The sequence below is a fragment of the Pristiophorus japonicus genome, unplaced genomic scaffold, assembly GCF_044704955.1.
Source record: "Pristiophorus japonicus isolate sPriJap1 unplaced genomic scaffold, sPriJap1.hap1 HAP1_SCAFFOLD_2784, whole genome shotgun sequence".
Taxonomy (NCBI): domain Eukaryota; kingdom Metazoa; phylum Chordata; class Chondrichthyes; family Pristiophoridae; genus Pristiophorus; species Pristiophorus japonicus.
Genome location: NW_027252543.1, coordinates 1 through 22279, shown reverse-complemented (window position 1 = coordinate 22279; position 22279 = coordinate 1). Strand labels below are relative to the sequence as shown.

Here is a 22279-nt window from a genome sequence, read left to right as displayed (position 1 = left end):
ACCGACGGCGGGGGGGAGGGGGGGGCAGTGTGGGGCCTGACCGACGGCGGGGGGGGGGAGGGGCAGTGTGGGGCCGGGGGGAGGGGGCAGTGTGGGGCCGGGGGGGAGGGGGCAGTGTGGGGCCTGACCGACGGCGGGGGGGGGAGGGGGCAGTGTGGGGCCTGACCGACGGCGGGGGGGAGGAGGGGGCAGTGTGGGGCCGGCGGGGGGGGGCCGATGGACGGCGGGGGGGAGGGGGGGGGCAGTGTGGGGCCGGGGGGGAGGGGAGGGGGCAGTGTGGGGCCTGACCGACGGCGGGGGGGGGGAGGGGGCAGTGTGGGGCCTGACCGACGGCGGGGGGGAGGAGGGGGCAGTGTGGGGCCGGCGGGGGGGGGGCCGATGGACGGCGGGGGGGAGGGGGGGGCAGTGTGGGGCCGGGGGGGAGGGGAGGGGGCAGTGTGGGGCCTGACCGACGGCGGGGGGGGGGAGGGGGCAGTGTGGGGCCGGCGGGGGGGGGGAGGGGGCAGTGTGGGGCCGGGGGGAGGGGGCAGTGTGGGGCCGGGGGGGAGGGGGCAGTGTGGGGCCTGACCGACGGCGGGGGGGGGGAGGGGGCAGTGTGGGGCCGGCGGGGGGGGGAGGGGGCAGTGTGGGGCCGGGGGGAGGGGGCAGTGTGGGGCCGGGGGGGAGGGGGCAGTGTGGGGCCGGGAGGGGGGGGGCAGTGTGGGGCCTGACCGACGGCGGGGGGGAGGGGGGGGCAGTGTGGGGCCTGACCGACGGCGGGGGGGGGGAGGGGGCAGTGTGGGGCCGGGGGGGGAGGGGGCAGTGTGGGGCCTGACCGACGGCGGGGGGGAGGGGGGGCAGTGTGGGGCCTGACCGACGGCGGGGGGGGGGGAGGGGGCAGTGTGGGGCCTGACCGACGACGGGGGGGAGGGGGGGGGCAGTGTGGGGCCGGGGGGGGAGGGGGCAGTGTGGGGCCTGACCGACGGCGGGGGGGAGGGGGGGGGCAGTGTGGGGCCTGACCGACGGCGGGGGGAGGGGGCAGTGTGGGGCCGGGGGGGAGGGGGCAGTGTGGGGCCGGGGGGGAGGGGGCCGATGGACGGCGGGGGGAGAAAGCTGCAAGAAGCCTCTGTGCTGATGGCAATGTGGTTTTATTAAAAAAAAATTCAAAATTGAACAGCTACAAAGAACTACAAAAATGGCCGAGTGCCGATGTTTCCTTCACACTGAGCATGTGCGAACGCTCCAACGCGCAGGCGCAGGGTTGCTGGCACGAAAAAAACTCATTTAAATGGTACCCGCCCCCTCCTACTTATAAAATCGGCGCGAGTGGTAGGCTCCGCCCCCTGGGCGCCGTGCCAAGCAACGATCGAGCTGCAAAGCGCTCGAGAATAGCGCATTTTTTTTCAGGCGCCGTTTTGGGTGTGATAAACGGGCGCCCAGCTCGGGGGGGCACCTGTTTTACCGCGTGTGGAAACCTGGGGCCTAAGTGTCTGTTGGATAGTTGCAGTAACTGGGCAATGGTCGAAATGGTATTGTGTAATACGGTTGTGGTTACACACCGTCAAATTCTCCACCAGAGATTTACATTGCCGTCTGAAGGTTTATCCTCAATCTCTGAGAAAGTTTAAGTCCACAGAAAGGATAGGGAATCGGAGAAGTGCCAGCCCATCAATTGTCGTCATTGTGCTGTAATCTAGGCCAGGGGATTTCCCCAGCCGGTTGTGAACATGACCGAATCATAGCCTTCATCTACATTACTGTTTATCTTCTGTCATGCCATCTTTCCTTGTGTGTCCACAAATGCTTCTCATCCCTTCGACATTGAGCCTACAGCTGTGAGTCTCTGTTCAAAGGACTTGTTTCTTTCTCTCTCCAGTAAAATCCAAAAGTATTCTCCATCGGAATCTGCGAAAGTGTACGACAAAGCGGTAAACAGGAAATCAGGAGTGCACTTTAACCCCAGGCAGACACTGGATTTCCTGAAAAATGGAGTTGGACATGCAGAAATCACAGACACCGTGAAGAGGAGCATCGTCAAACAGTACTTGGATGTAAGTCGCAGATTTTGGGGTATTTTAAGTGCAGGCATTTTGATTAAGATTCCATTTCAGCGGACAAGGAGCCAGCCCACTTTACATTTATGTCACCATTCCAGCAGCATTTTTGGGTAAGACGTTTTCCTTTTAGTATGCAGGTACAGCAAGTGATCAGGAAGGCCAATGGAATCTTGGCCTTTATTGCAAAGGGGATGGAGTATAAAAGCAGGGAAGTCTTGCTCCAGTTATACAGGGTATTGGTGAGGCCACACCTGGAGTACTGCGTGCAGTTTTGGTTTCCATATTTACGAAAGGATATACTTGCTTTGGAGGCAGTTCAGAGAAGGTTCACTCGGTTGATTCCGGGGATGAGGGGGTTGACATGAGGAAAGGTTGAGTAGATTGGGCCTCTACTCATTGGAATTCAGAAGAATGAGAGGTGATCTTATCGAAACGTGTAAGATTATGAGGGGGCTTGACAAGGTGGATGCAGAGAGGATGTTTCCACTGATGGGGGAGACTAGAACTAGAGGGCATGGTCTTAGAATAAGGGGCCGCCCATTTAAAACTGAGATGAAGAGGATTTTCTTCTCTGAGGTTGTAAATCTGTAGAATTCGCTGCCTCAGAGAGTGTGGGTCTGTGTGTGAGAGAGAGTGTGGGTCTGTGTGTGAGAGAGAGTGTGGGTCTGTGTGTGAGAGAGAGTGTGGGTCTGTGTGTGAGAGGGGGAGAGTGGGTCTGTGTGTGAGAGGGGGAGAGTGGGGCTGTCTGTGTGAGAGAGAGAGTGTGGGGCTGTCTGTGTGAGAGAGAGAGTGGGTCTGTGTGAGAGAGAGAGTGGGTCTGTGTGTGAGAGAGAGAGAGTGGGTCTGTGTGTGAGAGAGAGAGAGTGGGTCTGTATGTGAGAGAGAGAGTGTGGGACTGTGTGTGAGAGAGAGAGAGTGGGGCTGTGTGTGTGAGAGAGAGAGTGTGGGGCTGTGTGTGAGAGGGGGAGAGCGGGTCTGTGTGTGTGTGAGAGAGAGCGGGTCTGTGTGTGTGGGAGAGTAGGTCTGTGTGTGTGAGAGGGGGAGAGTGGGGCTGTGTGTGTGTGAGGGGGAGAGTGGGGCTGTGTGTGTGAGAGAGAGAGAGAGAGAGTGGGGCTGTGTGTGTGAGAGAGAGAGAGAGTGGGGCTGTGTGTGTGAGAGGGGGAGAGTGGGGCTGTGTGTGTGAGAGAGAGAGAGAGTGGGGCTGTGTGTGTGAGAGGGGGAGAGTGGGGCTGTGTGTGTGAGAGGGGGAGAGTGGGGCTGTGTGTGTGAGAGGGGGAGAGTGGGGCTGTGTGTGTGAGAGGGGGAGAGTGGGGCTGTGTGTGTGAGAGAGAAGAGTGTGGGGTGGGGGCCGTGTGAGAGAGAGAGAGATAGTGTGGGGTGGGGGCTGTGTGTGAGAGAGTGTGGGGTGGGGGCTGTGTGTGAGAGAGTGTGGGGTGGGGGCTGTGTGAGAATGAGAGAGAGAGTGTGGGTTGGGGGCTGTGTGAGCGACTGGGGTGGGGGCTGTGTGTGAGAGAGAGTGTGGGGTGGGGGCTGTGTGAGAGACTGGGGTGGGGGCTGTGTGTGAGAGAGAGTGTGGGTTGGGGGCTGTGTGAGGGACTGGGGTGGGGGCTGTGTGAGGAACTGGGGTGGGGGCTGTGTGAGGGACTGGGGTGGGGGCTGTGTGAGGGACTGGGGTGGGGGCTGTGTGAGGGACTGGGGTGGGGGCTGTGTGAGGGACTGGGGTGGGGGCTGTGTGAGGGTCTGGTGCGGCAAACCACTTGCTTGCACCTAAAGTCATAAACTGAAGCCACCCGTCCACCAAAGTAACTGCAGAGGGATTTTAACGTGACACTTGAATCCTTGTCTCTTCAAAGCAGTCGGGACTTGCTGCAGGGGGCCAATATGATGCAGGGTGTTGAGGAAGCAAAGTGGGATCTGTGGGCACAATTCATCAGAAAAACTGTGCAATTATACACATGTTCCCAGCACTTGTGTTGGCTGAAGTCTGTTGTCAGTCCTGGTCTGCAGTGTTTGACAGGTCCTTTGCTATCCAACAAACCCTGAGGGTCTCCTCCAATTACCCTTGTGAGGTTCCGTCTCCCCGAGGCTGAAGGAACGACTGAAGTGTGCTGCACAGATAGAAGCCCTTCCTGAACCGGGTCCCTGGGAGGCATTGGATACTTTTCCTTCAGAATCTCTAAATCTGCTCGGTGAGGTCCGGGGAATCTGAACCAGGAGCTCCCAAGCTGCCTTGGCACTGCCCTTCAGAGGCTGCTCACTCACGCTCCTGTTCAAGTGCACCAAAACCAACTGAAGATTCTCACTGGTATCGGAGGCTCTTACGTTGGTTCTTTGGGATATTGAAGCTCACACATAACCAGAAAGGAGCTGGATATGGCTTTCGTAAGAACTTGCAAACTACTGCCCCAGCTCCAGCCTCCCTTTCCTCTCGAATCCTTGAATGTAGTCACCTCCCAAATCCGTGCCCACCTTTTACAGAACTCCGTGTTTGAATTCCTCCAATCAGGTTTCAGCCCTTGTCACAGAACCAAAACAGCTTTTATCACAGTCACAAATGACATCCTATGTGAATGTAACAAAGGTAAGCTATCTCTCCTCGTCCTTCTCGACCTGTCTGCAGCCAATGTCCAGCTGGGTGGGACTGCACTCGCCTGGTTCCATTCTTATCTATCTAATCGTAGCTCGAGAATCTCCTGCAATGGCTTCTCTTCCCACCCCCGCATCGTTACCCCTGGTGACCCCCGAGGATCTATCCTCATCTACATGCTGCCCCCTCGACAAGGTCATCCAAAAACACAGCATCAGTTTCCACATGTACGCTGACCCCACTTCCCTTGCTTTTTGTGGTATATTATCAATGATCGAGACTTGAATATAGAAGCTATGATTAAGAAGTTTGCAGATGACACTAAAGGCTGTGTGGTTGATAATGAAGAAGAAAGCTGTAGACTGCAGGAAAATATCAATGAACTGGTCAGGTGGGCAGAACAGTGGCAAATGGAATTCAATCCGGAGAAGTGTGAGGTAATGCATGTGGGGAGGGCTAACAAGGCAAGGGAATACACATTAAATGGTAGGATACTGAGAAGTGTAGAGGAACAGAGGGACCTGGGAGTGCAGGTCCACAGATCCCTGAAGGTAGCAGGCCAGGTAGATAAGGTGGTTAAGAAGATACATGGAATACTTGCCTTTATTAGTCAAGGCATAGAATACAAGAGCAGGAAGGTTATGCTTGTACTGTGTAAAACACTGGTTAGGCTACAGCTGGAGTACTGCGTGCAGTTCTGGTCACCACATTACAGGAAAGATGTGATTGCACTGGAGAGGGTACAGAGGAGATTTACAAGAATGTTTCCAGGACTGGAGAATTTTGGCTATGAGCAAAGATTGGAGCTCTTTTTCTCCATACCCCTTGATCCCTTTAGCCGTAAGGGCCATATCTAACTCCCTCTTGAATATATCCAACAAATTGGCATCAACAACTCTCTGCGGCAGGGAATTCCACAGGTTAACAACTCTCTGGGTGAAGAAGTTTCTCCTCATCTCAGTCCTAAATGGCTTACCCCTTATCCTTAGACTATGTTCCCTGGTTCTGGACTTCCCCAACATTGGGAACATTCTTCCTGCATCTAACCTGTCCAATCCCGTCAGAATTTTATATGTTTCTATGAGATCCCCTCTCATTCTTTTAAACTCCAGTGAATATGTTTCTATGAGATCCTTCTAAACTGCAGTGTATAAAGGCCCAGTCGATCCAGTCTCTCCTCATATATCAGTCCTGCCATCCCTGGAATTAGTCTGGTGAACCTTCGCTGCACTCCCTCAATAGCAAGAACGTCCTTCCTCAGATTAGGAGACCAAAACTGAACACAATATTCCAGGTGAGGCCTCACTAAGGCCCTGTACAACTGCAGTAAGACCTCCCTGCTCCTATACTCAAATCCCCTAGCTATGAAGGCCAACATACCATTTGCCGCCTTCACCGCCTGCTGTACCTGCATGCCAACTTTCAATGATTGATGAACCATGACACCCAGGTCTCGTTGCACCTCCCCTTTTCCTAATCTGCCGCCATTCAGATAATATTCTGCCTTCGTGTTTTTGCCACCAAAGTGGATAACCTCACATTTATCCACATTATACTGCATCTGTCATGCAATTTGCCCACTCACCTAACCTGTCCAAGTCACCCTGCAGCCTCTTAGCATCCCCCTCACAGCTCACACCGCCACCCAGTTTAGTGTCATCTGCAAACTTGGAGATATTACACTCAATTCTTTCATCTAAATCATTAATGTATATTGTAAAGACCTGGGGTCCCAGCACTGAGCCCTGCGGCACTCCACCTGCCATTCTGAAAAGGACCCGTTTATCCCGACTCTCTGCTTCCTGTCTGCCATCCAGTTCTCTATCCACGTCAGTACATTACCCCCAATACCATGTGCTTTAATTTTGCACACCAATCTCTTGTGTGGGACCTTGTCAAAAGCCTTTTGAAAGTCCAAATACACCACATCCACTGGTTCTCCCTTGTCCACTCTGCTGGTTACATCCTCAAAAAATTCTAGAATATTTGTCAAGCATGATTTCCCTTTCATAAATCCATGCTGACTTGGACCGATCCTGTCACTGCTTTCCAAATGCACTGCTGTTTCATCTTTAATAATCGATTCCAACATTTTCCCCACTACTGATGTCAGGCTTAATTACCCACTTTCTCTCTCCCTCCTTTTTTAAAAAGTGGTGTTACATTAGCTACCCTCCAGTCCATGGGAACTGATCCAGAGTCGATAGACTGTTGGAAAATGATCACCAATGCATCCACTATTTCTAGGACCACCTCCTTAAGTACTCTGGGATGCAGACTATCAGACCCTGGGGATTTATCGGCCTTCAATCCCATCAATTTCTCCAACATACATTCCCGCCTACTCATGCCTTCATGTATTGGCTGGCAGCGCGGGAAGATCTCGAGGACGCTTCACTTTCCTCAACCACTGTGCTATGATGGTGGATGCCACCATTGAGGTATTACAAAGAGGGGCTCTTGCAGGTATTTATCCCATTTGTTCATGTCAGTAGCTGGGTGTCACGGTGGGTGCCCACTTTAGCTTGAATGCTTTCTGTGCTGAGGGGTAAAGGCTCTTGGGTCTTTGTCATTAATGACTTCAAAAATCCCAATTCAGATTAAGCTTGTGTATAAGACAGGCATCAAACCGTTCTCTGTGGTTTGGAACTCCTCGACATGCAAAGTGTGTTTCGTGCCGTGAGATTTGGGACTCGGCTGTGCAGTAGATTTGTGACAAAGCGTGGAAACGGTTGCAGGAAGTTATACTGAGCTATCGCTGAGTTCCTGAAGGGGAGGAGTCGGCCTCACAGTCAGAATCCCTCCTGTGATGATCTAGGAAAGGGTTGGTGGCACAAAGTGTCCTGTCGGTCTGTCCACCTCGCTGAACGCAGGTATCCATCGTACAGTTGATGAGGAAACGGAGACTTGGGCCAAGTGATGCTGAACCGTGCTACCTGCCAGAGCTCACTGCCTGTCACCATTTGCTGTTAGTGGAGTCACCACGAGTACAGGGTACGGTGCATGTCAGCCAGGAGGGGAGCAGCATGTGGTATACCTGCTGTCTCCCCGTCCCCCAAGGAGGGGCTCCGACATGCACATACTCTTTGTCAGTTGTCTGATGATCCTTGGAGGTGGGGAAGAGACGATGAATGGTTTTTCTTTGAAGTTAACGTAGTCACAAGATAACAAACCTGCACCTGTGTTTGGGACTTGGGAAGTGCACCAAAAGCATGTCTGGAATTCCCTCCCTCAACCTCTCCCCCTCTCTCTACTCCTTACAACCTCCATCTTTGACCAAGCCTTTGGTCACCTGTCCTAATTTCCCCCTGCGTGGCTCGGTGTGAAGCACCTTGGGACGTTTAGCTATGTTAACGGCGCTATATAAATTCAAGTTGTTGTCACTGGCCCACAAGCCATGGATTCCCGATACCTTGGCACTGAAAGGTATGTCTCCCATCCCCAATGCTTACAGCACCACAGGATATGGCAGCATAGTGCTTATGTTACTGGACCAGTGATCCAGGGACTTGGGTTCAAATCCCACCGTGGCAGCTGGGGAATTTAAATTCACTTCATTAAATAAATCTGCAATAAAAAGCTTTCTATTCCTTTCTCCCGCGTGCCCGGAATTGAACACAGTACTGCAGCTGAGGCCCAATCAGTGTTTTATAAAAGTTGAGTAGAACTTCTTTTCTTTGTACTTGGTGCCTCTATTAATAAAATCCAGGATCCCACAAGCTTTTTTGAACAGCCTTCTCACCCTGTCCTGTCACGTTGAACGATTTGTGCCCATATACCCCCAGGTCTCTCTGTTCCTGCACCCCCTTTAGGATTGTACCCTTCAGTTTATATTGCCTCTCCTCATTCTTCCTACCAAAATATATCACTTTGCACTTTTCTGTGTTAAATTTCATCTGCCCCGTGTCCGCCCATTCCCCCAGACTGTGCGTGTCCTGAAGTTCTCCTGGGGGGTTCGTTAGCCCAGTGTCTACGTCACTGGACCAGTAATCCCGAGGCCTGGACCAATGATCCGGAGACATGGGTTCAAATCCCACCACGGCAGCTGGGGAATTTAATTTCAGTTCATTAAATAAATCTGCAATAAAGAGCCAGTATTGGTAATGGTGACCGTGAAACTACCGGATTGTCATAAAAACCTATCTGCTTCACTAATGTCCTTCAGGGAAGGAAATCTGCCCACCTTACCCGGTCTGGCCGATAGGTGACTCCAGATCCACAGCATTGTGGTTGACTCTTAACTGCCCCGTGAAATGGCCCAGCGAGACACTGCGTTGTATAAGGCGGCTCACCACCTTCTCGAGGGTGATTAGGGATGGGCAATAAATGCTGGCCTTGCCAGCGATGCCCACATCCCAAGAATGAATAAAGAGTCTGTTACTATCCACCTCCCTGTTTTGTGTCATTTGCAAATGTTTAAATGTATAGATTATTATTACTTTATATATAATTTTCTTTCAGTTCAAGACGCTGATGGAACACTTGGATCCTGATGAAGAGGATGAGGATGGAGAAGTGTCTGCCAGCACTGCAGCTCGGAATAAAGCGATCAATGCTCTGCTGGGGGGCAGTAGCCCGAAGAACAACGCCGACACTGATGATGAGGAGAGTGATGGAGAGGAGCGAACAGGCGGAGGCATTGTAAGGAAACCCACAGCAGTTGGTGTTTGCTGCCTGATCACCCACATACCTCGAAACTAAATCCTGCTCCGTTGCATTTCTCCTCATTTGCCTGCCTTCTGTTTTGGGTTCACTTCCGTACCCGAGTCTATATTAAAAACAGCATCTGCCTTAAGTGTCCCCAGGAGTACGTAACTGAAAATCTGAAATATCAGCAAATGCCCCAGAGTCACGGGAGGGAGGGAGGGATTTCTGCCTGTCTGTGTTCGGGTGGACCCCGTGATGTGGAGGGGGAGGGGGTGTCCCAGTTCGGGTGGATCCCGTGATGTGAGGGGGGGAGGGGGTGTCCCGGTTCGGGTGGATCCCGTGATGTGAGGGGGGAGGGGGTGTCCCGGTTCGGGTGGATCCCGTGATGTGAGGGGGGAGGGGGTGTCCCGGTTCGGATGGACCCTGTGATGTGAGGGGGAGGGGGTGTCCCGGTTCGGGTGGATCCCGTGATGTGGAGGGGGAGGGGGTGTCCCGGTTCGGGTGGATCCCGTGATGTGGAGGGGGAGGGGGTGTCCCGGTTCGGGTGGACCCTGTGATGTGAGGGGGAGGGGGTGTCCCGGTTCGGGTGGACCCCGTGATGTGGAGGGGGAGGGGGTGTCCCGGTTCGGGTGGATCCCGTGATGTGGAGGGGGAGGGGGTGTCCCGGTTCGGGTGGACCCTGTGATGTGAGGGGGAGGGGGTGTCCCGGTTCGGGTGGATCCCGTGATGTGGAGGGGGAGGGGGTGTCCCGGTTCGGATGGACCCTGTGATGTGAGGGAGGAGGGGGTGTCCCGGTTCGGGTGGATCCCGTGATGTGAGGGGGGAGGGGGTGTCCCGGTTCGGGTGGACCCCGTGATGTGAGGGGGGGAGGGGGTGTCCCGGTTCGGGTGGATCCCGTGATGTGAGGGGGGAGGGGGTGTCCCGGTTCGGGTGGATCCCGTGATGTGAGGGGGGAGGGGGTGTCCCGGTTCGGGTGGATCCCGTGATGTGAGGGGGGGAGGGGGTGTCCCGGTTCGGGTGGATCCCGTGATGTGAGGGGGGAGGGGGTGTCCCGGTTCGGGTGGATCCCGTGATGTGGAGGGGGAGGGGGTGTCCCGGTTCGGGTGGATCCCGTGAGGGGGAGGGGGAGGGGGTGTCCCGGTTCGGGTGGATCCCGTGATGTGAGGGGGAGGGGGGGTCCCGGTTCGGGTGGATCCCGTGATGTGAGGGGGGAGGGGGTGTCCCGGTTCGGGTGGATCCCGTGATGTGGAGGGGGAGGGGGTGTCCCGGTTCGGGTGGATCCCGTGATGTGAGGGGGAGGGGGGGTCCCGGTTCGGGTGGATCCCGTGATATGAGGGGGGAGGGGGTGTCCCGGTTCGGGTGGATCCCGTGATGTGAGGGGGGAGGGGGTGTCCCGGTTCGGGTGGATCCCGTGATGTGAGGGGGGAGGGGGTGTCCCGGTTCGGGTGGATCCCGTGATGTGAGGGGGGAGGGGGTGTCCCGGTTCGGGTGGATCCCGTGATGTGAGGGGGAGGGGGTGTCCCGGTTCGGGTGGACCCTGTGATGTGGGGTGTCCCGGTTCGGGTGGACCCTGTGATGTGAGGGGGGGGGAGGGGGTGTCCCGGTTCGGGTGGACCCCGTGATGTGAGGGGGGAGGGGGTGTCCCGGTTCGGGTGGACCCCGTGATGTGGGTGATGACATGCTGTGCAGTCCTAGCATTTTCCGACTGACCCGGATTGTAAAGTGTCTGTCGTCGGGCCTGGTTAGATTTATCCCAGAACTTTCCCTGTTGGTTTGTGCTTGCATGTGAGACTTCCTGATGGAGTGTGAGAATTTGATACAGTAGCACCGCGGTGTACTGGTGATCAGCAATCCCCAAGTACCGTGGTACGAAGCAGTTCATTATCTGTTTACCATTGCTCACGATGTCGAGCTGGTTGATGCCCTTGGCCTTTCGAACAGGAGGGCAAGGTGCTCAGTGGATTACATTCTTCAGGTTCCCTTCTCACACCGCTTCCCAGGCCACCTGGGAATGAGAGTGCGACCCGCTCCCAGGCCCTGCTGTCATTCATACAATGATAGAAATTTACAGCACGGGAGGAGGCCATTCCGGCCCATCGTGTCCGCGCCGGCCGACCAAGAGCTACCCAGCCTAATCCCACTTTCCAGCTCTCGGTCCGTAGCCCTGTGGGTTACAGCACTTCAGGAGCACATCCAGGTACTGTTTAAATGTGGTGAGGGTTTCTGCCTCTACCACCCTTTCAGGCCGTGAGTTCCAGACCCCACCACCCCCTCAAATCCCCTCTAAACCTCCCCCCAATTACTGTAAATCTATGCCCCCTGGTTGTTGACCCCTCTGCCAAGGGAAACAGGCCCCTCAATTTTATACACCTCAATCAGGTCTCCCCTCAGCCTCCTCTGTTCCAAGAAAAACAACCCCAGCCTATCCAATCTTTCCTCATAAACTAAAATTCTCCAGTCCCGGCAACATCCTGGTAAATCTCCTCTGTACCCTCTCCAGTGCAATCACATCCTTCCTGTAATGTGGTGACCAGAACTGCACGCAGTACTCCAGCTGTGGCCTAACCAGTGTTTTATACAGTTCAAGCATAACCTCCTGCTCTTGTATTCCCTGCCTCGGCCAATTAAGGCAAGTATCCCGTATGCCTTCTTAACCACCTTATCTACCTGGCCTGCTACCTTCAGGGATCTGTGGACCTGCACTCCCAGGTCCCTCTGTTCCTCTACACTTCTCAGTGTCCCACCATTTATCATGTATTCCCTTGCCTTGTTAGCCCTCCCCACATGCATTACCTCACACTTCTCCGGATTGAATTCCATTTGCCACTGTTCTGCCCACCTGACCAGTACATTGATATCCTCCTGCAATCCGGAAAAAGCAAGGGACCCAGTACTGGGCCCTCCAAAATCCCACTGGAAACAGCCTTCCAGTCACACAAACACCTATCGACCAATACCCTTTGCTTCCTGCCTCTGAGCCAATTTTGGATCCAACTTGTCCCTTTGCCCTGGATCCCAGGGGCTTTAACCTTCGTGACCAGTCTGCCATGTGGGACCTTATCAAAAGCTTTGCTAAAATTTATATATCCCTACATCATACACACTGCCCTCATCAACCCCCCGGTTACCTCCTCTCAAAATTCAATCGAGTTAGTCACTCTCACACTGTCGCCTGTACCTCTCCCGCTCTAATGCTGTCACTGTCACTGCCGCCTGTCCTGGTCCAATGCTGTCACTGCCGCCTGTACACCTCCCGCTCTAATGCTGTCACTCACTGCCGCCTGTACACCTCCCGCTCTAATGCTGTCACTCACAGTCACCTGTCCCTGTCCTGGTCCAATGCTGTCACTCACACACCCTGTCACCTCTACCTCTGGCACAGATCCATCAACTAATCACTTCTCTTTCCAATCTTCTCCCAGGCAACCAGAAGATCCAAACGACTGTCTGACGCGGGGGACCTGGGTGCCCAGATGCACGAGGCTGTGGAAGCGATGGATGTGATTGCCATTTGCTGCCCTAAGTATAAAGACAGACCACAGATTGCCAGAGTTGTGCAAAAGACCAACACTGGTTACAGTGTGCATTGGATGGCCGGTTCATACAGCGGCTCTTGGACAGAGGCTAAACGGAGGGAAGGCCGCAAGCTGGTGCCTTGGGTCGACAGTATCAAAGAGTCGGACATTATTTACAAGAAAATAGCCCTGACAAGTGCAAATAAGCTGACTAACAAAGTTGTTCAGACTTTACGATCGCTGTACGCAGCAAAGGAAGGCTCTTCTTGCTAACACAACTAAAACTGCAGCCAAATTCACAGCAGTGAGGAGAATTAACTTGGGGCTAAAAGACCACATTCTGGCAACACTTACAAAATGGATGGTTTCACAGTCTGAACAACTCTGTACTGGGATCCAGACACGGAGACAGACGAGAGGAAGGAGCGATTGTCAGATATCATTTTCCTGTGGGAGCTCCCTTCGCTGTTGTACAGCCAAATCTTCTCCATTGATTTTAAACTCCCACTGTATTATAGTTTAACAAAACAAAAAATTGTTTATATCTTGGAAAAAGAATTCTGTTTAAAAATAAAAGTTAAGTGAATGTTGGAATTTAGTCTGTTAATGTTCTTAATAAAGTGTTCTTGGAGTTTAACCTAGCAATGGCTTTCTTTAGTGTAGCAGAAGTTCCAGAGAGAAGTTATTTTACAGGATGTACAATGCCAGACTGTGCTGGGTATAATTTATTCTAATGAAAGCATGCAGTATCTGTGACCGACACAGGAGGAGATTTTATTTGATTTTTTTGTTTTGTAAATGTAGATTTTAAATGTATTCGGGTCACTCTGGCAAAACAAGAAAAAAGGGATCCCCAGCAAAAACAAACTGGTGGAACAAATACTGCAATAAATTTTTTACCTCTCTTTGTTACCTGTCTGTTTCCAGTTGGTTGTGTTTTTCATGTCGAGTGGATGTGCAAGAGGTTTGCATTTCCTCCGTGCTGCTAACAAATTCTGCAAAGAGCACCAACCTGCTGTGTTGCTTTCTTCATTACCACACCCTTCCCTTTGAATGATATTCCATCGCCCCCTCCTTCACCTGTCTGTGCTCACCTGATTGAAAGCACATTTCATCTTGGGTACACCTATTGAAAATGAGCAGCCAGACAAGGAAATTGGAACCTTTGTACATCTCATTTTATGAGTACTGTAGATACCAACCTGTAAAATGTATGGTGATTGGGCTGGCCTTGTGTTGTCACTGGTCTCGACCCAGTTTGTCGCAGGGCTGCCAGCCTTGGCCATCAGGGCCATCGTGTGCTGGTCAGGGAGTGTCTGCCTCCAGCTTAGCCAGTGTGCCAGGGCTGTGTCCAGACTCTCATTAGTCTCGCCTGAACCTGGGGCCAAGTAGTTGATAGGTGAAGAGTTGGGCGAAATCGAGTCAACAGCATCATGATCGAGGCGAGCACTCGGTCCCTCATCTGTGGAAACCATTCGGAAAGGACAGTGGCAAAAATTCACGGTTTCGGGAAATCATTCTTGTAAAATGAAAAGTTCAGGGGAGAGTTGGGTTTCAATGTTTCCCTCATCCTGGGCAGTGGGGATCTTGGAGGTTGAATATAAACAACCTCCAACAACAATTAAAAGCTGAACAGTAAGACCCGTTTGATTTTTGGATGGGTACAAAACATTTGGTTAAACTTCAATTCCAAGTCTTAAGCACAAATTATAAGTAGCCTACTCATTCACCCATAACAAGCAGTGACGCAGTGCGAGTGTTTGGGGAGTACTCTTAGGCTACACCCAAAGATCAAAGATAAATTCCTGGTTTTAAAAATCGTAACGCTAATCATTCTGTAATCCACGTTTTTTATTCGTTCCTGGGATGTGGGTGTCGCTGGCAAGGCCGGCATTTATTACCCATCCCTAATTGTTCCTGAGAAGGTGGTGGTGAGCTGCCTTCCTGTTTGACCCAGTGACAATAAAGGAACAGCAATATAGTTCCATGTCAGGGTGGTGTGTGACTTAGGAACACCACCACCTATAAATTCCCCCCTATGCGCCTGCTGCCCTTCTAGGTGGTAGAGGTCATGAGTTTGGGAGGTGCTGCCCAAGAAGCCTTGGCGAGTTGCTGCAGTGCATCTTGTAGATGGTACACACTGCAGCCACTGTGGTGGAGGGAGTGAGTGTTGAAGGTGGTGGATGGGGGGCCCGGGCTGGAGTCGAGCTTCTTGTGTTGGTTGAGCTGCAACTCATCCAGGCAAGTGGAGAATATTCCATCACACTCCTGACTTGTGCCTTGTAGAGCCACAGATTACCCAGCCTCTGACCTCTTGTTGCCACAGGATGATGTGGCCATGGTAATGTCACAATGTCATGGGGAGGTGGTTAAATGTTCTCTTGTTCAGAGATGGGCATTATCTGACACTTGTGCAATGTAGCCAGGTTTGCTGATGATACAAAGATGGGTGGTAAAGCAATGTGAGGAGGACACAAATAATCTGCAAAGGGATATAGACAGGCTAAGTGAGTGGACAAAAATCTGGCAGATGGAGTATAACATGGGAAAGTGTGAGGTTATCCACTTTGGCAGAAATAATAAAACGGTTAGTTATTATTTAAATGGAGAAAGATTGCAAAGTGCTGCAGTACAGAGGGACCTGGGGGTACTTGTGCATGAAACACAAAAGGTTAGTATGCAGGTACAGCAAGTGATCAGGAAGGCCAATGGGATCTTGGCCTTTATTGCAAAGGGGATGGAGTATAAAAGCAGGGAAGTCTTGCTCCAGTTATACAGGGTATTGGTGAGGCCACACCTGGAGTACTGCGTGCAGTTTTGGTTTCCATATTTACGAAAGGATATACTTGCTTTGGAGGCAGTTCAGAGAAGGTTCACGCGGTTGATTCCGGGGATGAGGGGGTTGACTTATGAGGAAAGGTTGAGGAGGTTGGGCCTTAACTCATTGGAATTCAGAAGAATGAGAGGTGATCTTATCGAAACGTATAAGATTATGAGGGGGCTTGACAAGGTGGATGCAGAGAGGATGTTTCCACTGATGGGGGAAGACTAGAACTAGGGGGCATGGTCTTAGAATAAGGGCCACATTTAAAATGGAGATGAGAAATTTCCTCTGAGGGTCGTGTATCTGTGGAATTCTCTGCCCCAGAGAGCTGTGGAGGCTGGGTCATTGAATAAATTTAAGGCTGAGGTAGACAGATTTTTGAGCGACAAGGGAGTGAAGGGTTATGAGGAGCAGGGGGGGAAGTGGAGTGGAGTCCTTGATCAGATCAGCCATGATATTAAATGGCGGAGCAGGCTCACGGGGTCAAATGGCCAACTCCTAGTTAATGTGTGGTGTGAATGTTAATGTGCTGATCACTCTGTGATCCACTCAGTTTTCACTGCTTCCCAGCGATCATCCTGCAGAGGTTCCTGGTTGAATGAAGTCTGCAGTTTCAATCATTGTTTTTATACTCAAACTGGGAGGAGTGGAGAGGGTGGTGCTGGTCAGTATTTGGCCTTGATAAGGGATAGGGAACCACTGCAATTCAGTGTGCAGACCTGGTATGTGCAGTGGGTTCATTGCAGCCTTGTGGGGAATGTATAAACTACCTCAAAATCAGAGTTACAGAAACCAAAGAACAACACTGGACAGGGACAAGTGTTCAGGCAGTCACTCCCTTTATTAAATACACCCAATAAATTACAGTGATTCTTTACACCCAGATACATGAACACCAATCAGACTATTACAGACCTTCATCAGACATTACTGGTCCACAATGCATCCTTCATTCCAAGAAGAGAAAAGTGCAATAGCAAAACTAGTGTGAGGAAGTGCTTGGCCCCGGGACCCTCACCCACCCAAATACAAGCAGCAAATATCAGCAGGCCGCTGAAGGGTATCGGAATAACACGGGGGGGGTTTAAGCGGTATTACGGGGTGAGGGGGAGCACCGACCAACAATGGTGCAACAGCCGGGGGGGAACTTGCATTTATGTCATATTTTTTCCCTTTTCATGTTCCGAAGTGTAGTTACTGTTGTAATGTGGGAAACGCACCAATTTGTGCAGCGAGGTCCCACAAACGGCCAGAAGATAATTAAGCAGTTAGTTGGGTATTTTTTGGTAATGGTTGAGAAATTAAAATAAATGAAAGGCCCTGGTGGAAATCTGTTCAGATAAAGAGGGGCTGAAATAGAGAGCTATCGGGGGGGCAGCACACAGGCTCCCTCCCCCCAGCAGGTGATACCCCCGAGTGTTGCAGAGAGTGTGGATGGTGGGTTATCCTCACAGGGAATGCAGATCCGTGGAACCGACCCAAACCGTCACTCAGACATCATCGAAGATTCGGCTGCGGGACATCGAGAGATATCGCCCACTCGGCTGGTACCTGCAGGGAGAGGGAACAGGGTCAGAGCTCAGCACGAACCAATCGTACAATATTACAGGCCCATTGAGCCTGCGCCAGGTCTGAGAAACAGAAAATAGGTGGAGTGGGCCATTCAGCCCTTCGAGCCTGCACCACCATTCAATACGATCATGGCTGATCATTCCCTCAGTACCCCTTTCCCACTTTCTCTCCATACCCCTTGATCCCTTTAGCAGTAAGGGCCATATCTAACTCCCTCTTGAATATATCCAATGAACTGGCATCAACAACTCTCTGCGGCAGGGAATTCCACAGGTTCACCACTCTCTGGGTGAAGAAGTTTCTCCTCATCTCGGTCCTAAATGGCTTACCCCTTAACCTCAGACTGTGACCCCTGGTTCTGGACTTCCCCAACATCGGGAACATTCTTCCTGCATCTAACCTGTCCAGTCCCATCAGAATTTTATACATTTCTATGAGATCCCCTCTCATCCTTCTAAACTCCAGTGTATAAAGGCCCAGTCGATCCAGTCTCCACTCATATGTCAGTCCTGCCATCCCGGGAAACATAGAAAACATAGAAACATAGAAAATAGGTGCAGGAGTAGGCCATTCGGCCCTTCTAGCCTGCACCGCCATTCAATGAGTTCATGGCTGAACATGCAACTTCAGTACCCCCTTCCTGCTTTCTCGCCATACCCCTTGATCCCCCTGGTAGTAAGGACTTCATCTAACTCCTTTTTGAATATATTTAGTGAATTGGCCTCAACTACTTTCTGTGGTAGAGAATTCCACAGGTTCACCACTCTCTGGGTGAAGAAGTTTCTCCTCATCTCGGTCCTAAATGGCTTACCCCTTATCCTTAGACTGTGACCCCTGGTTCTGGACTTCCCCAACATTGGGAACATTCTTCCTGCATCTAACCTGTCTAACCCCGTCAGAATTTTAAACGTTTCTATGAGGTCCCCTCTCATTCTTCTGAACTCCAGTGAATACAAGCCCAGTTGATCCAGTCTTTCTTGATAGGTCAGTCCCGCCATCCCGGGAATCAGTCTGGTGAACCTTCGCTGCACTCCCTCAATAGCAAGAATGTCCTTCCTCAGGTTAGGACATTCTTGCTGTCAGTGCCTAAGGTGAATTGCAAGAAGCTAAGAGGCTCCCTCTGCTTCAACCAGTTTTCCTCCTTTCATCCTACTTTCCTATTCATTTCATGACAATTAGATACATTGCACACGTTCAGACTGCATAATCCAAAATCAATTCAAAAATGTAAATATATCAACTTAACATGGCTGAATCCTTCAAGTAAAAACTTTAATGAGGGCATTAAAAGACATAAAAGTATTCAATGAATAAATGTAATCATGCTTATGCTAAATATGTAATTTTAAGAATTTAGCATAACCCTTATTTTGGACATAGAAATGAAAGTCACCATGAAAAAAATGAATCAGTCTGGTGAACCTTCGCTGCACTCCCTCAATAGCAAGAACGTCTTTCCTCAGATTACGAGACCAAAACTGAACACAATATTCCAGGTGAGGCCTCACCAAGGCCCTGTACAACTGCAGCAACACCTCCCTGCTCCTATACTCAAATCCCCGAGCTATGAAGGCCAACATACCATTTGCCTTCTTCACCGCCTGCTGTACCTGCATGCCAACTTTCAATGACTGATGAACCATGACACCCAGGTCTCGTTGCACCTCCCCTTTTCCTAATCTGCCGCCATTCAGATAATATTCTGCCTTCGTGTTTTTGCCCCCAAAGTGGATAACCCACTTATTCCCAATCCCCGGCTCTTTCCCCATACCCCTGTAAATTTTTTCTCCCAAGTATTAATCCAATTCCCCTTTGAAAGGCTCAAGTGAATCTGTATCCATCGCCTATTCTTGCTGCATAAAAAGGTTTTCCTCATGTCGCCTTTGGTTCTTCTGCCAATCACCTTCTATAAGAAATAGGAGCAGGAGTTGCCATGCCATTCAATCCGATCACGGACCCAGCTCCACTTCCCCGCCCGCTCCCCATAACCCCTTATCAGTTAAGAAACTGTCTCTCTCTCTCTTAAATTTATTCAATGTCCCGGCTTCCACAGCTCTCTGAGGCAGAGAATTCCAGATTTACAACCCTCAGAGAAGAAATTCCTCCTCATCTCAGTTTTAAATGGGCGGCCCCTTATTCTAAGACCATGCCCCCTAGTTCTAGTCTCCCCCATCAGTGGAAACATCCTCTCTGCATCCACCTTGTCGAGCACCCTCATAATCTTATACGTTTCGATAAGATCACCTCTCATTCTTCTGAATTCCAATGAGTAGAGGCCCAACCTCCTCAACCTTTCCTCATAAGTCAACCCCCTCATCCCCGGAATCAACCGAGTGAACCTTCTCTGAACTGCCTCCAAAGCAAGTATATCCTTTCGTAAATATGGAAACCAAACCTGCACGCAGTACTCCAGGTGTGGCCTCACCAATACCCTGTATAACTGGAGCAAGACTTCCCTGCTTTTATACTCCATCCCCTTTACAATAAAGGCCAAGATACCATTGGCCTTCCTGATCACTTGCTGTACCTGCATATTAACCTTTTGTGTTTCATGTGTGTCCTGTGGTTCTCGACCCTTCCACCAATGGGAACAGTCTCTCTCTCTCTCTATTCTGTCCGGACCCCTCAGGATTTTGAACACCTCCATCAAATCTCCTCTGAAGGAGAACAACCCCAGCTTCTCCCGTCTCTCCGGGTAACTCAAGTCCCTCAAGTCCCTAACCTCAGACTGTGACTCGGGAGATTAACAGCAGACTGACCCCAGCAATACCCTGACCAATCTCAGCTGCCAAGGAGCCCCCCAGCATTGCCCCGGGCCCATCACCACCCCCTCTCCACCCCCCCCTCCCAACCCCCAGCATTGCCCCGGGCCCATCACCACCCCCTCTCCCCCCACCCTCTCCCCCCCCAGCATTGCCCCGGGCCCATCACCACCCCCTCTCACCCCCCCAGCATTGCCCCGGGCCCATCACCACCCCCTCTCCACCCCCCCCTCCCACCCCCCAGCATTGCCCCGGGCCCATCACCACCCCCTCTCCACCCCCCCCTCCCAACCCCCAGCATTGCCCCGGGCCCATCACCACCCCCTCTCCACCCCCCCCTCTCCCCCCCCCAGCATTGCCCCGGGCCCATCACCACCCCCTCTCCCCCCCCCCAGCATTGCCCCGGGCCCATCACCACCCCCTCTCCCCCCCCCTCCCAGCATTGCCCCGGGCCCATCACCACCCCCTCTCCCCCCCCAGCATTGCCCCGGGCCCATCACCACCCCCTCTCCCCCCCCCTCCCACCCCCCAGCATTGCCCCGGGCCCATCACCACCCCCTCTCCCCCCCCCCTCCCACCCCCCAGCATTGCCCCGGGCCCATCACCACCCCCTCTCTCCCCTCCCCCCAGTATTGCCCTGGGCTCGGTAACACCCCCTCCCTGCCCCTCCCCTCAGTATTGCCCCGGGCTCGGTAACACCCCCTCCCTGCCCCTCCCCTCAGTATTGCCCTGGGCTCGGTAACACCCCCTCCCTGCCCCTCCCCTCAGTATTGCCCCAGGGCTCGGTACCACCATCACCCCCCCTCCCCCTGCCCCTCACCCAGTATTGCCCCGGGCCCATCACCACCCCCTCTCTCCCCGCTCCTACCCCACCCCCAAGTATTGCCCCAGGGCTCGGTACCACTATCACCCCTCCCTCCCCCTGCCCCTCCCCCAGTATTGCCCCAGGGCTCGGTACCACTATCACCCCTCCCTCCCCCTGCCCCTCCCCCAGTATTGCCCCAGGGCTCGGTACCTTCCCAGCTCAGAGTTCTGGTCAGGGGCATCATCAGTAAATGAGTCAGCATTGAAATCCATGGGCTCGGGATCCTGAAGTAGCTCCATACAATCTCTCTCCGGCCGACTGCTCGAGCGCGAGTACTTGGAGGAAGCTAGAAAAGAAATGAGAGATGAGAGGAAGGGAGAAACACAGAAAATAGGTGCAGGATTCGGCCATTCGGCCCTTCGAGCCTGCACCACCATTCAATAAGATCATGGCTGATCATTCCTTCAGTACCCCTTTCCTGCTTTCTCTCCATACCCCTTGATCCCTTTAGCCGTAAGGGCCATATCTAACTCCCTCTTGAATATATCCAATGAAATGGCATCAACAACTCTCTGCGGCAGGGAATTCCACAGGTTCACCACTCTCTGGGTGAAGAAGTTTCTCCTCATCTCAGTCCTAAATGGCTTACCCCTTATCCTTAGACTGTGTCCCCTGGTTCTGGACTTCCCCAACATCGGGAACATTCTTCCTGCATCTAACCTGTCCGGTCCCGTCAGAATTTTATATGTTTCTATGAGATCCCCTCTCATTCCTCCAAAGTCCAGTGAATATAAGCCCAGTCAATCCAGTCTTTATTCATATGTCAGTCCTGCCATCCCGGGAATCAGTCTGGTAAACCTTCGCTGCACTCCCTCAATAGCAAGAACGTTCTTCCTCAGGTTAGACCAAAACTGAACACAATATTCCAGGTGAGGCCTCACCAAGGCCCTGTACAACTGCAGTAAGACCTCCCTGCTCCTATACTCAAATCCCCTAGCTACAAAGGTCTATATTCCATTTGCCTTCACCGCCTGCTGTACCTGCATGCCAACCTTCAATGACTGATGAACCATGACACCCAGGTCTCGTTGCACCTCCTCTTTTCCTAATCTGTCACCATTCAGATAATATTCTGTCTTTGTGTTTTTGCCACCAAAGTGGATAACCTCACATTTATCCACATTATAACTGTATCTGCCATGCATTTGCCCACTCACCTAACCTGTCCAAGTCACCCTGCAGCCTCTTAGCGTCCTCCTCACAGCTCACACCGCCACCCAGTTTAGTGTCATCTGCAAACTTGGAGATATTACACTTAATTCCTTCATCTAAATCATTAATGTATATTGTAAATAGCTGGGGTCCCAGCACTGAGCCCTGCGGCACCCCACTAGTCACTGCCTGCCATTCTGAAAAGGACCCGTTTATCCCGACTCTCTGCTTCCTGTCTGCCAACCAGTTCTCTATCCACATCAGTACATTACCCCCAATACCATGTGCTTTAATTTTGCACACCAATCTCTTGTGCGGG

At 52.3% G+C, this 22279-nt stretch overlaps 1 protein-coding gene and 1 long non-coding RNA gene across 2 annotated transcripts; one reads left to right on the top strand and one right to left on the bottom strand.

Moving 5' to 3' along the window:
• Positions 1-1855: 1855 nt before the first annotated feature.
• Positions 1856-13693, top strand: LOC139247663 (nipped-B-like protein; the record flags this gene model as incomplete). Its single annotated transcript, XM_070871751.1, has 3 exons — positions 1856-2030; positions 9085-9264; positions 12693-13693. Coding segments are annotated over 3 exons (721 nt in total), but the record flags the coding sequence as incomplete, so codon positions are not given.
• Positions 13694-16431: 2738 nt separating this feature from the next.
• On the bottom strand, positions 16432-21210 carry LOC139247664 (uncharacterized). Its single transcript, XR_011590953.1, has 2 exons — positions 20959-21210; positions 16432-17160 (listed from the first exon to the last, which is right to left on the bottom strand). It is a non-coding gene; the product is annotated as an uncharacterized lncRNA (long non-coding RNA).
• Between the last annotated feature and the right edge of the window lie 1069 nt (positions 21211-22279).